Genomic DNA, 17,512 nt, shown 5'->3' with positions numbered 1-17,512 from the left:
TAGAAGAATAAGAGATAAAAATGAGATCACTTGGCAAAATTGCCTTAGTAACTTAAATTCTTAGCTAGCTTATTCCATTGTCCCAGATCACAAAAAGTTTCTTATCCATTCATAGATCTTGTTTTAAAATTAAATTTTAGATTACTTATTGAACTGTTTGTAAAATAATTAAAGCTAAAGTGTTAAAATGTAAACAGCTATTGCTTATCTTAAAATTAGAAAAAAATTATTGCATATTGATTATCTGATTATTAAGTTATTCCAGTGCCTTTTACTCAAAAATAAGGCACTATTAAGCCATTTGTTAGGAGCAGAAGTTTGCCTAAATACATTTGTCAAAATAGCAATAACTTTATTACGGGAAAAACAGTTGTTCCTCCCAGTGTATACCCCCATCTACGCCCTGTGGAAGCACTTGTGGCCCTAACTTGCACTGGGAGGTAATTTTTTTAATCCTCACTTGAGGATATGTTGTTTTTTACTGATTTTAGAGAGAGGGAGAAAGAGAAACATCAGTGTGAGAGAGAAACTGATCAGTTGCCTCCCGTATGTGTCCCAACCAGGGATCACACCTGCAACCTAGGTATGTGCCCTGACTGGGAATCAAACCCAAAACCTTTTGGTGTCCGGGACAACGCTCCAACCAACTGAGCCACCCAGCCAGGGCGAACTGTGAGGTAATTTTTATTTGAATGTATATCTAAGTATATAATCTAACTCTGTTTTATAGTATAAGATTGCATGATACTAGAAGCTTATATAATAAGGAAATTTCATTAATTTGTACTGAGAGTTTAATAAAATATACAATATCCCACAGGTGTATGTATAAACTTAAAAACCAGCTCAGGGTTGGTTTTATAAATCATAAATTTTAAAATTTGTAATAGAAAAAGCATCGAATTAATGTCATGAAAAATTCTTTGGTAAGTTTTCAGAAGCAGATTAACAAGTCACACATCACAATTTTAATATATTTTGCTTGTTTAGAAATCTTAAGAAAGCGCAAGACTCTGTCATTCGCACAGAAAAAGAAATAAAAGATACTGAGAAGGAAGTAGGTGACTTAACAGCAGAGCTGAAAAGTCTTGAGGAAAAGGCGACAGAGGTGATAAAGAATACAAATGCTGCAGAGGTAAGACTCAGAGGGGAGACAGTGGTATATGAAGCAGTTTCAGGAGCTGGGTATATGTCATCAGTACCTTGCGTAGTAAGTGCTCAGTAGGTTAAAACTTGTAACTATATTAACTTATCTGTACAATAAAAATATGAGCACTGTATTGGAACTTGAGTAAATAAGTTTTAATTTAAAATGGAAGGAGCATGGGGAAAGATTGCCAACTTCAGTTTTGTGATGTGAAAATACCTGTTCTTTACTTGAGAAGGTCATATTTGTAAAGCAGTTCTTCTTGGTCTTTAGGAGTCCTTACCAGAGATCCAGAAAGAACATCGTAATTTACTTCAAGAACTAAAAGTAATTCAGGAAAATGAACATGCTCTTCAAAAAGATGCACTTAGTATTAAATTGAAACTTGAACAAATAGATGGTCACATTGCAGAACATAATTCTAAAATAAGATATTGGCAAAAAGAGGTGAGTTTGTTACTATTTAGTTAAATGTAACTTTTAAATATCTTTTATGAAAAAGGGTTGGGTTTTGTTCGTGTGTTTGAGGTATTTTATGATTCTTAATTCCATGATACAATCACTTCCCAGGTTTATAGGGAATGTAAGAAACGTGGTAATATATACAGAAAAATCTGGGTCATCTTTAGTAATCATTTTCATCCATGGGCTGATTTGGAGATTTAACAGAAGGCTACATGGACACTTTGGAATACTACAACTATTTTTCTTGAAGTCCTTTGAAAAGTAGTTGATACACAAATTAGTGACAGATCCTTGGTATATGTTGTTTTAGTAGATAGATGTCATATTGTTGATTTGATTCTTCTTAAACAATGAATGGTAGTACCATGCTCTCCCTAACTCTTCATTTAATTGAACTTTTAGATTTCAAAAATATCACTGCATCCCATAGAAGATAGTCCTGTTGAAGAGATTTCAGTTCTGAACCCAGAGGATCTTGAAGCTATCAAGAATCCAGATTCTATAACAAATCAGATTGCACTTTTGGAAGCCCAGTGTCATGAAATGAAACCAAACCTTGGTGCCATTGCAGAGTATAAAAAGAAGGTATCAGAGTCAGGAAGTCTTTAGTCCTCCGCCTAAACTGTGACCTTCAGTTTTATATAATTAACTGTTCTCATCTCAAATTTATAACTTAATCGATATTTATTCTCATGTTCTCACAGGAAGAATTATATTTACAACGGGTAGCAGAATTGGACAAAATTACTCACGAAAGAGATAATTTTAGACAGGCATATGAAGATCTTCGGAAACAAAGGCTTAATGAATTCATGGCAGGTTTTTATATAATAACAAATAAATTAAAGGAAAATTACCAGATGCTTACTTTGGGAGGTGATGCTGAACTGGAGCTTGTAGACAGCTTGGATCCTTTCTCTGAAGGAATCATGTTCAGGTTTGTAATTAGTGAGTTTTTAGTCTTCCTGTTAGGTTGCATAGCTCCATACTTTCTCCAAACTCTTAGTTTAGGGGCAGATGTGAAGATTAGAAGAGAAACAACTCCTTTTACTTGATGATAATACTAAATTATTTACATACTGGCAGTTTAGAGCATAAATTCTGGGCAAACAGTAAATATTTGATTTTACACATCTTTTTCTTAAATTTTGAAGTAATTTCAGTTTAACACCCAGATTTAAAAATTGCAGCATGAAAATTGCATTGGAAATGGGGGAAGAATAGCAAGGAGTACTTATTAGCCTCCTGGTTTAAATCTTAAAATTTTGATAGATGTTTCTATGCATTCATCCTCCAATGTTTTTAGAAAATGACCCCCAAAAGTTTAGAATTGTGAAAAGCAAGTTAGAAATCCCCGAGAAAGGTGGTTATGGAAAACAAATCACAAAGTCTTAATTTAAATTAGCTTTACAAGTAATTTGACTAACAAGATATTTTATTTCAGTGTTCGACCACCTAAGAAAAGTTGGAAGAAGATCTTCAACCTTTCAGGAGGAGAGAAAACACTTAGTTCATTGGCTTTAGTATTTGCTCTTCATCACTACAAACCCACTCCCCTGTACTTCATGGATGAGATTGATGCAGCCCTTGATTTTAAAAATGTGTCCATTGTTGCATTTTATATATATGTAAGTAATCATTTAGAGGATTTTACCCTAAAATTTTATGGGTTCTTCAAACATTCATTGCACATGGAATTCTTTGACTTATTTCTTACTGTTGATGAGCTTTTTCCAAATTATTCTCTATGTCCTGGGGTATCAAAGGAAACAAAATCCTTTACTTGAACCAAATATTTTCTTTTTGGGAGGGTAAAATATAAATTGATAATGTAAATTAGCAGAAACACTGCTAGAATCTTCTGTCTCTGCCTAGATTTTTTTTTTTCCACTAAAAGCTTCTAAATAAGCATGCTTCCAGAAATACCAAATTCCTCTCAAATCCAAATAATTTCATACATTATCCATCCGATCTTTCCTGTTCATGTTATTTATCAATGTAATGTTAAATTTATTGCCTAAAATAGAAGTAAAGCTTAGATGTTGATTATATGATGTACCTGTCAATAGTTAATGTTTCTAACTTATTCTTCTTTCTCTCTCTTTAGGAACAAACAAAAAATGCCCAGTTCATAATAATTTCTCTTCGAAATAATATGTTTGAGATTTCAGATAGACTTATTGGAATTTACAAGACGTACAATATAACAAAAAGTGTTGCAGTAAACCCAAAAGAAATTGCATCTAAAGGACTTTGTTAAACTTGTTTATACTGTTAAACTTGTTAATTTGAAGATTTGTCAAATTAAATCAACATAGACTCAGTGTATTGTATTACTACTGGTTTTTCTATTTGTAAAGGATTATAAACTGCATAAAAATCATATTCCTAAAGTTGATAATGTAAACTGGCTTCTAGTTCATGCTGTTATGAGTCTAATAAAATACTCATTCGCTCTAGCTGCTTCTAGATTTTAAAAACCTGACAGTTTTGTAAGCAGATTGGAGAAAATGATGCCTGGAGGGTCAGGTTACTGCCCTTTTCCCCACATTCCTACCAGCAGAGTTAAAAGTATGTTAGTTAACATTCAAGTTCTAGACTAGTTCACGTTATCAAGACACAGCATACTCTCAAGGACCTTTGACCTATAATGGAAAACCTGCCAACTACTAGTTTATAAATTCCTAAGGCAGTCCACTTAATTTACTAATGTAGACAATCACTATATTTATTACCCAAATACTGGGAACAGTTTTTTAAATCGGCCATTCTGAAATATATGAGACTGTAAATACTTTATATGCTTTTCTAAAACTTAGTGTTTAAAACACTTGCAAGAGGACCAGCAAACAATTTCTGATCATGACTAGGATATTGCATTTGGTGAAAGGAAGAACTAACCCACAATAGATGCTTCATAGAATGAAGTATACAGGGGTTAACTTAGTGTAAATGGAAATTAAGATGGAGGGATGTCTTACCTACCAGATTGTCAGGGTTTTGTTTTTCTGTTTTGTTTTTTTGACACCTACTAGCTCAAGAAATAGGTTAACTGGAAATAAGTTGGCAACCACTTCATTTTCAGAAGGAATTTCGGTATTGAATCAAGTCTTTGCCCTTACTATCCAATTTCTAGATAGTGATCCTGAGGACTTAAAAATGTTTAGCTCATTACTCAGTAAAGCATTATTTAGGTACTAAAAATCCAACAAAGGTTTATACCATAACAGCCATTAAAAATGTAAATACATTAGCGTGGTTTTAAATAAAGATCTGAAACTCAAGTATGGTCACTTGTTTGTAATTTTGATTGCCTTGTGAATAGGCAGACTGCCGCATGCAGCGCTTCATTTGGATGTGTCTGACGTCCTGGAGGCTTGATGACGCTGTTTTCCTTCAAATGAACCTTCAGAGCTTGCTTTGGAGGCTTTAGCAGGGGAGCAGTTATTTGTATACCCTTGACCCAAAAACAGTCCTCTTCCACCAAGTGCACGCAGCTTCAGGAGACACGTACCTAGCCAGTCAGATCAGGTGGCTCAACCCTGGCGATCAATGGGGTGGCAGATGTTGCAGCCAGATCCCTTCACATCCTGGTCATTTGTTTTCAACCAAGATTATGTAAGGGGAAGGACTAGGAAAGGCTATAATCAAGTGCTTTTTCATTGGTGAGGGTAGAGGTGAAGGGAATTAAATATTTTATTACATTTTAATAACATGGAGTAGAGTTTAGTATTTTTTTTTACAAAGTTAAAGTACATGATACCCACAACCTATGTGAAACTTCCAAAGTTACCACTCCTGAGTTTGCCTTATTAAGCCACTCAATATAAATAAAATGTCAAGAGTTTATTAAAATATATACTTTTGTTATATATAAGACATAGAAATATTTCAGTATATACTTTAAATTTTACAATCTCATCCGGTAAAAATACAAAAGAAAACAGCATGTTTAAGTATCAGTTATTTGTACACAGGCATACCTTGGAGATACTGCAGGTTCAGTTCCAAACCACCCACAGCAATTGAGTCACAAAATTTTTTTGGTTTCCTAGTGCATATAAAGGTGGCTTATGCTACACATATTGCAGTCTATTCAGTATGCAACATTATATCTAAAAAACTACATACCCAAATTTAAAAATGCTTTATTGCTAAAAAAATGCTAACCATCTGAGCTTGCAGTTAGTTGTAATTTTTTGGCACAGATAGACTGGCTCAACACAGGGTTGCCACTAACCTTCAATTTGTAAAAAATCAATACTCTGCAAAAGCACAAAATGAGGTATGCCTGTATTTGACTATATTCATGCACACTACATAAAATTTAAAAGTTTAGTCTAAAAACTAGCAAAAGTCCCCCACTGGACCTACGGCCTTAGACATGACTTGTGTTTTCATCTGTAAAGGGGGGGGGTCATACCTACTTCAGAAATGAGATTAAGTGCTTGACACATAACATTTCACATATATTTACTAATATTTACACATTTAAAACTACGTCTTTGTGTTGTGACATACTTTAAATCACAATCAATACAATATGTGTATGTGTGTGTGTGTGTGTGTGTGTGTGTGTGTGTGTGTGTGTGTGTGTGTGTATTCTCCCCTACTTCCATTACATCCTTCAAATGTCTTTGCCCATCCCACACAACCAACAGTTAATTGTGCTAGGTATATTATGCTGGTCATAAATGGACCTAATGCAGCCAGCCATCTTCACGTTAAGGCTCTCTTTTAAGCAAAATTCAAGAAGATTAAATTATTGGTACTTTGGCATTAGCATAAGGGAATGTTTGGCAAAAAACTCAAGATAATTTTTAAGATAAATACAGTTAACATGCTGCCATCTAAGTCTGGTAAGAATGGAATACATATTCTGTTCTAGTAATGTTTCAGAGTTTTTATCCAAGAACTGATTTCACAACTAAAACACTACACAAAAGTTAAACCATAGAATATGGTATTAGAAAATGTTGCAGTTTGTTCCCAAGTAACAGATTTCCAAAAGCAATAGCTTTATAAGAACTGAATGTTGATAAACATTTTAATACTCTTAAATCTAAGACAATGTATGGATCAGGTTTGATCAAAAATATCTTTAAGTAATCCCTTATCTCTTTAGACTTTGCAGCTAGATTTTAAAGTCTCACCCATCCTCATTTGCAAATTCAAAAGAATCAAGCCATGTCAAAAATAAATGCGTAGGCATTTTCAGGATTTTACCATCTTTTCATCCAAAAGCTACTAAGTTTGAAGAACTGCAAAGCCAGTAACTACAATATATTAATGCTAAAAGAATGTTGTTACAAGAATGTTTAAATGCCACAGCAATATTGTCATAAGTCAACCTCTCAAACCCATAAAAAAAGGATACTACTACTCAAGTAATCACTAGATTTCATTCTAGTTTTCAGATTGAAAACTAGCGACATCTCATTTTTGACGTATTTCTATCCAACAGAAGCATGAGTTTTAAAATATTTCTATATATTTGTTGCAACTTTTAGTTTGCTATTTATCCATGCAAACCCCTATTTCTCCATTTAGCAATGGTGGTTAGTCCCTGTACAGGACAAGCCTATTTAAACAAATTACATTTGCATTTTCAACGAAAAACTATTTTCCACAAGAATTCCTTCAGTAAATATAAAGTATGACACAGTATATTCTTTAAATCATGCAGACTGTTAGATAAACTTTGGTAAACAGATAGAGAAACTTCAGAAAAACATACTGAAGTGATTTCATTTAGAAAGGAGATTATGTGTTGGTTAAAAAAGAGGATCAACATCAGAATCACTGAAATTAGTGTGACTATAACAATGTTTAGAATCTTAAAAAGTTCAACTTCCTTTTCATCATCACCCCAGGAACACGGCATCCTTGTTGAAGAAATTTTCATTTCAGGAATGAGAAGTTTCTTAATTTGTCCAATTTCTGTTATGCTCCAATCTTCTTTCAATACTTGGCTTACTCGAGGATAAATTTCAATACGTTGAACCTCGGGAAGTGGACTTTGTTTCAGGATCTGCACGTGCTGGCGGACGTCATCAACTTTTTCAAGAAATTTAAGTGGAGACTCTTCTTGTAAAGATGTTGTCAATGTCATTAACTCAAGCTGCTGCTTTCTCATTTCTCTTATTCTTTCAATTTGGGGAGTATATTCTTGATTAATCAGATTGCCAACATCACAGAGAGCAGTTAGGAACAATTTTTTTTTCTGTTCTAATGTATCACTAAGCTCCTTAAAATACTGAAGAACAACTTCTTTATCACCTTGTACCATTTTCTCTGCCAGAGATTTTTCTTCTTCCAGCTTTTCAATAAGACAAGTAAGGTCTGTCCAGTGTGTGTCAGTTAACTGTTCAAGCAACTTCTGAGGCGTCTCCTTTTCTTTCAGATAGGCAGTTTGAAGATCATCTATAGGATGGCCATGATGTTGGCCTATGGTAAGGCAATGACCACACACTAATTTTTTATCTAGTAGACAGTAAACATTTAATGGTTGTCTATAATGTTCAGGGCAAGTGACAATATCTGGATGATCTTCTTGCTGGTACTTTTCAATAATAGCCCTTAATGCAAAATTAACAGGTAAAGACTCAATACCAGTTGGAGCAATTTCAATAATACTTCTGCAATTAGGGCACTTGAGTGGAATTCGTAAAGGTCTCCATATATACAAGTTACCAGATGCCTGAAGAACATTTTCCAAGCAGTTTCTACAAAATGTATGAGAGCATGGTAGTACACGAGGATCTTCAAAAATACTATAACAAATGGGACATGTTAACTCGTCCTCAAAATTGTACATTTTCTGTCAAAAGAAAAAAGTACTTTAAGTCTACATATAACAAAGATAACTGCACATATGTAAAGTTTTAGCTGTTAACCTCCAAATTGTTAATATTCTGTGCTTATCATTTAAAAGAGTTAACTGAGGTATTTACTAAGATTTTTTTAATGTAATGCAATTCCTAATATATGTTGAATAATCCATCATCTTTAAGAGCTTATTTGGGACAAAAATCATGCTAAACAAAACAATTCAAATTTATAATGCTTCAAATTGAAGTTATTTAAGTTTGTTCCTATATAATAAAGATTTAAATTCAGTGTTCTACGGAAGTCTACTTAATGTTTATAAGTACTCTGTGAAACATTTTACATTCTAAAATGCTAAATTAAGTGAGGCTTAGCAAAATAATTGTATTCTTTAATTCAAAAGAATAATTAATGCTCCCAGTTGGTTCAACCATAGTTTCTAAAGCAAGTTACAAAATTTCTCTAAGTAACTGTTATAAATTTCTTAGCTTCTTAAACTGCTACTAGTGTGCTTAAAGCCCAGGATCAGCATAGTGTAAAACTCTAAAGTAACAAATTATTTATTTATTTAAATTTTGAAAGTACATTTATTCAAGTTGAGGCAGTGAAACAAGGGCGGGCTTAGGATAGAAGAAGCAACAGGAGAGCCTAGGCAGGGCTGCTTTGGCTTGCTAGAAATTAAAGTAATTTTAGTTTGAAGATTTAGAAGGGAAAAACATTTCTGAATTGGTCTTGCAATAAAAATCAGTTTCAAAAATGAAATGTTGATTGTGGTAAATGAATTACGACTAGAACGAGTGGTAAAGAACACCATTAGTCATCTCTCCTTAATGGAAGTAGCCCAGCAATAATCCAGAGACCCTCTCTGACAAAGGAACTTGATCTCTTGGCAAACTATTACTGACATTTCCAACAAGCCTGACAGGTTTACACCTTATCACCTCCTTATAATATTTTTTTGTACCTATCAATGCAAGTCACAATCCTGGGGTGTTACTTAACCCTGATGTGGAGGAAAATCAAGTTACACCACTGTTTCAAGAATCTTGAAAAGCAAAACAAAAAACCCAAGAGTCATTCATGTAATCACCAAATCCTGCTCTGTAAAAATATTAATAAAAGTTTGAGAAAACAAATTATGTTTTCACCCTGGCCAGTGTGGCTCAGTTGGCTGGGCGTCGTCCTATGCACCGAGAGGTTGCTGGTTGGATGCCCGGACTGCAGGCTCAATCCCTGGTGGGAGCCTACAGGAGGCAGCCCATTGATGTTCCTTCTCACACTGATGTTTCTCTCCCTCTCCCTTTCTAAGAATCAATAAAAATATTTTTTTAAATAAATCAAATAATACTTTTAATAAACAAAAAAACCTATTTAGAGTTTTTAGTTCTATGCTCCTTACCTTCACCATTTTCAAAACCAAACTCTTATTCATGCTTCAAATCTCAACTTAAAGTCTTCCTCATCCCCAGATTAGGTGCCCTGTTCATCTCAACTGAACGCTCCACTCCACTTCCACTTTACAGCACTAAACTAGATTTTATTTAGAAGGATTTTGTAACATTTTTCTATCCATTAGAATGCAAACCTGCAATAAGGGCAGGAATTGTGTCTAAGCATAAACTGTGACACAAAGTAGGCATTCACTCCCAATTAGTAAACACTGCCTCTTAAGAGACTAATGTTAATGTCAGATCTTAGTTTTTTGGTTTCTTTAAAACAGCAAAATCTGTACTCTCAGGAAAAGTTGTAACAGTTGAGTCCATCAGAAAATACACTCCATTCAGGCTGACCAATATTCAGAACCCTAATAAGCCAGGATGTGTCATACTGAGACTAAGCTTCAACTGTGAAACATTCCAGGAAACTAATGTAACTGGGCAACAGTACAGAAGATGACATTCACTACACATAAATTCAAGTGAATGCATGTTGGGAAGACTTTATGACTTTACTCTGTATCTACAGAGAACTCTTAAATCATACAGAACCACCAAAGAAAAACAAACATTTCTCAGAGTATTTCAGTGACGTCACGAAGGAACAGAATAGCACTTAAGGAATAAAATTCGAGCAGTGGACATATATTCAATTTAGATTTAATATTAGAGCTACTTAATGTTTAAGTACAAAAATTATCCCTGAAACAGAATTTAACCTTTCCCTCCAAAGTCCTCTATTTCTCAGAAGCTATAAAACATTTTCCAAGAAGCCATTTAGGGACCCCAAAAGCTCAACTTTCTTTAGGATGACGATATTCACAATACTGTAAAGAAAGTATCTCCTGAGCTCACATAAAAAGGGAAGCAAATACTACAGTCTCAAGTTTCCAGAGTACATAAAACTTTAAATAAAATTTCATCAGAAATTTGTGAATAACTTGAAGATACGGAAATCAAATTCTACTCTTGGACTACCCTCTTCTTGCTGATTTTTTAAAACTAATTTTAGGCAACAAATTCATGAGAAGTCAGATACTGAGAAGCAAGCCTGGTTGACAATAACTATAAGGCCAGGAACTTTCTGACTCTGGTTGCTGGCTGAGAAATAGAAGACATAGCTCGTAACCATGTCTAGGAGCTAGTTCTTCCAGGAACAGGCATGAAATTTTAGGCACCAGAAATTTTCCATAACCAGCCTAAACTCCTGATGGGGAGAAAAGGAGAAAAACGTCAGCTACGTGTATTTTCTAGGATGCATGTTAGACTTAGCTATGCTGCGTGTATGTAACAACACTGGACCCTCTAAGACAATGAAGCCATACCTTCCATACAGGATGGGAAAAAGTAGGTTAATAATAGTAATAAATAATCCAATAATTAATGAATAAATAAAATAAATGTGTTTCATGTACTCACAACTGTAAACCTACTTTGCCCCACCCTGCATTCTCAGGAAAAAATGGCTTCCAACCTTCTATACAAAGAAAAATAACTTTTCAGGATAGACTAAAGCAGTCTGACATGAAAGTTCTCGGAAATAAACACGTTCTCCCACTTTCTAAGGAAGCTACTGCAGTGTGAAAAGAAAGGCAAGAATTCTCACCAGGCTAATGGAGTCCAGAAAAACTGTGCAGCCTAGAGAGCAAGCAGTCTGCAGGAAGAAGACAGAGATCCAGAAGGAATGTGCTTAAGTAAATAAATGGAACTTAACAGATCATTTCATGTTTCTGAACATACTGAGAGGTAATGAGAAAACTACATTTAAGGAAAAGTGAAAAAATCATGAAAAGAGAGGAAATACGTGTAGTACATTATGTGGCTCAGTTGTCATATTAGTCACAATATTAAAAATATTAAATATTGACTTTAATAAAAAGCATGACTGTTATAGACTGTCATGTTTGTGCCCCCCCAAACTTCTTATGTTAAAATCCTAACTCCTTATGTGATGGTATTAGGAGTGGAGCCTCTGGGAGGTCATTAAGTCATAAGGGTGGAGCCCTCATGAATAAGATTAGTGTTCTTATAAGAAGAGACACTAGGACTTGCTCCCTCTCTCTCTCTCTGCTCTCCCCCATGTGAGGACCCAGCAAGAAAATGGCCATCTGCCCAGCTAGCTTGGCTCAGTGGTTGAGTGTCGACCTATGAACCAGGAGTTCACAGTTCAATTCCTGGTCCACCTGGGTTGCGGGCTCGATTCATCCTGCAGGAGGCAGCCGATCAATGACTCTCTCTTGTTATTGATGTTTCTATCTCTCCCTCTCTCTTCCCCTCTCTGAAATCAATAAAAACATATTTTTTTTAAAAAAAGAAAGAAAAGAAAATGGCCATCTGCAAACCAGCAAAAGTGCTCCCTCCAGAATCCAACTATGCTAACATTTTGATCTTAGACTTCTTAGCCTCCAGAACTGAGAAATAAATGTTTGTTGGTTAAGGCACCCAGCCTAAAACAGCCTAAAATTAAGAAAATGATATAATTATATTCGGGGGAGGGAATATGGGAAGATAACTATTTTAAGAACTAAACCTTCCCACATAAGAAGTCAATACATACCTAAAAGTGAAAAATCAAGAAATCACATTAAAAGCATACTATTTAGAAATAAAGCAGCAGCCCTGTCCAGCCAGCGTGGCTCAGCGGTTGAGCATCAACCTATGATCCAGGAGACTGAGGTTCAATTCCCAGTCAGGGCACATGCCCGGGTTGCAGGCTGGATCCCCAGTAGGGGCCGTGCAGGAGGCAGCCTATCAATGACCACTCTCTCCATCACTGATGTTTCTCTCTCTCTCCCCCTCCCTTCTTCTCTCTGAAATCAATAAAGATATATTTAAAAAAAAAAAAAAAAGCAGCAGCCCTGGCCAGTGTTGCTAAGTAGTTAGAGCGCCAGCCCTAGGACCAAAGGGTTTCGGGTTCAATTCCCAGTCAAGGGCTTGTACCTGGGTTGCAGGTCCAATCCCTGCCCTTCTCCAGGTAGGTGTGGGAGGCAACCAATCAATGTGTCTGTGTCACATCAGTATTTTTCTCTTTCTCTCTCTCCCCCTCCCACTACTCCCTCCCTTCCATTCACTCTATAAAAAAAAATATCCTCACTCTCTTGGGGGGAGTGGAGGGAGGGGAGAGAGGGAGAAGAGGGGAGGGGAAGAAGGAAAGAGAAAATTGTTAAAAGAAATGAAAGTGCTTGCTTCTGGAGTGCAGGAATCAGCAGTAGGGAGAATGAGGGCAGGGAACTGGTTTTTTTAATTATAAACTTAAACACTGCTGTTTTACTTTCAACTATTATCATGCATTAAAAATACAAGAAAGAAAGAAAGAGAATCCTACAAACATCCTGGCAGAAAAGTAAGATACCTAAAAAAGGAAAACAAAAACATAATGGTCTCCAAATTCTCCTCAGGGAGACTGTAATTTCCAAAGACGTCTGCAACAATTATCACCCACATATGTTCTTCTGTAATGTGACTTTGCTGGTACTCCCCCATTAAGAGATGAAACCTATTCTCCCCCCCTAGTCCCATGACCCCCCCCCCCCCCCTTAAATTCTGGACAGGACATGTGACTGCTGTATAAGTGAAGCAGTTCTGGGTAAGGTCCTTAACTAGCCTGGAAGGTTACTGCCTCTTACAGTTACAAAACATAAAGTAAAAAGTCTAGGCTACTCTGCTGAGAGAGGCCAACTGGAAAAGCAATGAGGTGCCAGCCATGTAAGTGAAAAAGCCATCAAGCCATCTTGGACATGCAGCCAGCCAAGTCTTCAGATGTTTGCTACACAGCAAATAGATAACCAGAACATCTCCAAAGCAACAAGGAATGCCAGAAGACACTGTAGCAATGTCCACAGAGTCTGGAAAATAACATCACCTAAGAAGTCTGTAGCCAGCCAAGATGTAATTTATTGATGTGAAACAATAAAAGTACTCTCAGCAAAATCTAAAGGTTAAAAAAATTCTACAGAGCAGAGCTGAAGCCATATACTTTCATTACCAAAGTTATATACTTTCTTAATCTAGTATAAAATGCTAATTTCCTCCAATGAGTACTAAAAGCCCAAGCAAAAATTGATAATTAGTTCAAGATTTCCTGCTTCTCTTTTAAAAGTCACCAAGATATATGCATATAAAAAATTGTTTCAAAAACAAACCTGAGGCTAAATCATGTGCTTACAAACTATTTCACAAATTTCTTGTATTTAAGTATCAAAAGCACATTTCTGAATTTCTAAACTTTTCTCCAGAGGGCTGATTTCCTATGGAGTCTCCACAGTGTCTAACCAGCCTATTACAGATGGGTCAGCACTAATAACAAATGATGACGAATTAAGCAGTACCAAAAATACCATCGCCCATTCTCCTGTGTAAACAATTTTTTAAGTTTTAATTCACTAATGTGTTATTGCCTTTCATCTCTAAACATGGATGGTTATAAAACATTCATTACATGTTACAACCACTAAAGAGAAATTATATTTACCACATTATAGAGTTAGACGACTTGCTCTAGGACTTACAGTGTGAGTCAGCTGTAAGTCTGGGAAAATTCAAGAAGTGCCACCACCCAGATTGGGGCTCACATGTTTTTGGCCCTAACTGATAAAAAGCACATGTCATGCAATTAAAGACTTACTTTAGAAATACAATTGTGCATTTTATACAAGTAGGGTAAGTTTTAAAATTACTTTTATACACATAAATTGCACAAACCAACGAAGATCACCATAACTCTTTCAAATTAAAAAAAAAAAATCCTATAGTCAGATCTGATTTTAACTCTGACCATCTGTACTGTTTTCCTGCAGTTTGGTATCAACCTGTTTCCCCAAACTAAAAAAGAAACAATGCAATTTAACCAGGGAGTAAAATTTTGCTGAAAATGTCTTTTGTACTCACTTGTGTTCACCCAGCGCTTACCTGCTTTGTTGATCTTCTAATTTGAAGACTGAATATACTTTATCTTCTCCAACGTTTTCAGATTCTTTTATTCTTGTTCTAAACTTAAAATAATTTTAATGTGTTAGACGTTACATTCTCAAAAGATATATTAAATAGGAACCACAAGAATAGTTATTTCACCGTTTTTGATGTTTACCTTCCCTATGCCTCGTTTTTAGAAAATGACAAGTAACAGTTGTTGCAGCAATTCTGCGACCAAATAAATTGTCACAAAGAACTCTCTTTTATAATGTCAAGTATCTTATGAGCTCTACAGAAATATTTGCCAACAATGGTGATGACGGGGCAAGCATTCATGGTCGTTTATAGTTTGCTTAAAGTAGAAGACAAGAAGTACCCATGGCACTGAAATACTTTGCCAGCTTGAAACTGTAAGTACTGATTTAGGCTATTCCCATCAACAGGTCTGCTCATCTCTCAGCTCTGCCATTAAAATACTGAGAGACTCTGGGTCAGGTTTAACTTAGCATCTCAGAGCTGAGGTTTCACATCTGTGAAATGGGCACAAGTACACCTACCCCCGATGAGTCCCAAAAGAACCTCTCCCAGAGAAAGGGCTAAAACAGCAGCACCCTTCCCCTTCCCTGTCTGGAAGGTTTACGAGAAACCCTCCCGGGCTTCCCTCCTCAAGCGCCCCGAGCGGCTCGGCTGCCCCCGCCCGGAGGCCCGGCCCCCGCGAGGCCGAGTCCCTGGGCCCGAGTCCCGTCCGCTCCGCTCCCCCCACCCCACCCCACCCCCACGCCCACAGAGGCCCTTCTCCCCGCAGGAATGCAGTTCCAAACCCTAGAGAGGAAAACGAGCTTTCCCCCACTCCCCGAAAGGGACCCGAGGGACGGGATGAAGGACTCAACCCCCTCTCCATGCAGCCCCTCGAAGCTCCTCCACACCCCCCAGAACACCAGCCTTCTTTTCCTAAAGAGGAGAAACCCAGCGCCGCCGCCTTCTAGAACCCGAGGAGAAGTTCCTCACTCACAGCGCGGGGCAGAGGACAGGCACCTCCCAGGCCCCAGCAGAGCTCGCCGGCCTCCGTGCGGACGCCGCCGACTGCTCCGGCCCCGCCCTCCTCCCCCCTGAGGGCCTTCAGGTGCCCAGACGGGGCGGGGCTTCGCGGAGCCTCCTGACGCAGGTGCCGTCTCCCGGCAACATTCAGTTGCGTGGCATCGGCCAATGGGAAAGAGCGCGGGGCCGCAGTTTGAAAGTAAACGGCCGACAGCGCCCGCGGAGGCGAGGGCGTGGTCGCCAGGGATTGGCTGAGGCCGGGCCAGCTGTCCGCGCCTGCGCACTCGGTGCGGGCCGCTCCCGGGAGCTCGGGCGGCGCGCTGCAGTGGGGGCTTCAGGGTGTGGGGGCGCTTCCGGTACTACGGAGCTGGGCTGGGGTCTCTTTTCCGGAACCTTGATGGCGCCAATGGCCCGGGGAGAAGTGGGGCCAAGCGGCGACCGACGATTCATACAAGAACGATTCATAGGACTATTTTTTCCATGGAGCCTTGGGCTGCCGTGGCTTCCTCACGGGTTCCCACTTGGAAAACCTCCACCCTCCCTGAGGGCACACGCCCCCCAGGGGGCACCTCAAACTGCTGTGCACCTGAAACTGCCCCTGAGCGCGGCGCCTTCTGTTTGCGGAACCTGGACGCCTGGCGCTGCCGGCTATGGGCTGAGCGTGGGACGAGGCGGCTGTGACTCCAGAATTCCCTTGTCCGCCAAGAGAACTGACCCAGCGCGAGCTCGCGGGGCCTTAGGACTGTCGGGCGGTAACCCTGGTCCTCTCCCCCCTCCCCCCGTGCATTTCCACTTTATGAAGTTCCCGCCTAGAGGTGACTACTGTGGCACAGAATTCGTGTCTTACGGGTCCGTTTCTTTACCAAGTTGCTCTTTCACCTTAACCCCCTCGGATCAGAAAACACGCGCGTCTCCAAGCGCGTGGGTCCCCTTTGCTCTTGAGAAACCTGCCCCGGCCGTGTCGGGACGCGCACCATGGCCGCCCTCTGAACGATGCGAAAGCCCCTCAGCACGGAGCTGGGTCAAACCGCGCGCTGCGGTGCTGTGTCGCCGGCACGCTCCGGTCTCAAGGTCTACACGGTGAGTTACAGGAAAGCATTAGACAGCGTGGACCAGGGCCCGTCCGCGAGGCTTCCCCAGCTCGGGTGCTGAAGAAGCTCCCCCGAGGCGTGGGCTCCGGGGACACCCGGGGACACCCGCTGCCACACGGCGGCCTGTGTACGTTTCGACGTTTTTACGCACATGCGTTTTCTGTTGAAACATTAGAGTCTTCCAGATCCACAGCTTAGCTTGTCCAAGCAGCACGTGGTGAAGGGCTCCATACCACTCCGCGCGGTCGACATCTGTAGGATTATTCCCCCTCCCCCCACACACACACCCCCCCACAGCATCACTGTGAAGGTCAACATGGGCTGTGGAGGACCGTGAGGTCAACGGCGGTTCATCACTCCTTACAAGGGACCCCTCTGGTGGGGAATGTCAGTGATGGGGGAGGCTATGCATTTGGGAGGGGCAGGACCTACATGGGAAATCTCTCCACCCTCCCCTCAGTTTTGCCAGGAACGTAAAACTGCTGAGAAAAACCTTAATTTAAAAGTTTACGTGTAAATTGCCTCTGGAATGAAGGAACATGGCTGAATAGCGCTTTGAATTCTCATTTTTTTCCACCTGTGTTTTTCCCGGCTGT

The 17,512-nt window shown here is 38.8% G+C and overlaps 2 protein-coding genes across 2 annotated transcripts in view; one reads left to right on the top strand and one right to left on the bottom strand.

Annotated features, from left to right (window-relative positions):
- The window catches only part of SMC4 (structural maintenance of chromosomes 4), a 37,444-nt gene extending 32,548 nt beyond the window's left edge, over window positions 1–4,896 (top strand). The window contains exons 19-24 of the mRNA XM_087818344.1: window positions 991–1,135; window positions 1,421–1,594; window positions 2,015–2,197; window positions 2,317–2,549; window positions 3,057–3,240; window positions 3,720–4,896. Coding sequence (XP_087674470.1) covers window positions 991–1,135; window positions 1,421–1,594; window positions 2,015–2,197; window positions 2,317–2,549; window positions 3,057–3,240; window positions 3,720–3,872 — 1,072 coding nt within the window. The 3' untranslated portion in view covers window positions 3,873–4,896. The remainder of the gene's footprint in view (window positions 1–990; window positions 1,136–1,420; window positions 1,595–2,014; window positions 2,198–2,316; window positions 2,550–3,056; window positions 3,241–3,719) is intronic.
- Window positions 4,897–6,500: 1,604 nt separating this feature from the next.
- On the bottom strand, window positions 6,501–15,262 carry TRIM59 (tripartite motif containing 59). The gene is made up of 2 exons (XM_016215729.2): window positions 14,785–15,262; window positions 6,501–8,432 (listed from the first exon to the last, which is right to left on the bottom strand). The coding sequence occupies exon 2, from the start codon at window positions 8,427–8,429 to the stop codon at window positions 7,221–7,223; it is 1,209 nt and encodes a 402-aa protein (XP_016071215.1). The 5' UTR covers window positions 8,430–8,432; window positions 14,785–15,262; the 3' UTR covers window positions 6,501–7,220.
- Between the last annotated feature and the right edge of the window lie 2,250 nt (window positions 15,263–17,512).

The sequence above is a fragment of the Miniopterus natalensis genome, chromosome 6, assembly GCF_054644295.1.
Source record: "Miniopterus natalensis isolate mMinNat1 chromosome 6, mMinNat1.hap1, whole genome shotgun sequence".
Taxonomy (NCBI): domain Eukaryota; kingdom Metazoa; phylum Chordata; class Mammalia; order Chiroptera; family Miniopteridae; genus Miniopterus; species Miniopterus natalensis.
This window is presented reverse-complemented; position numbering and strand designations above follow the sequence as displayed.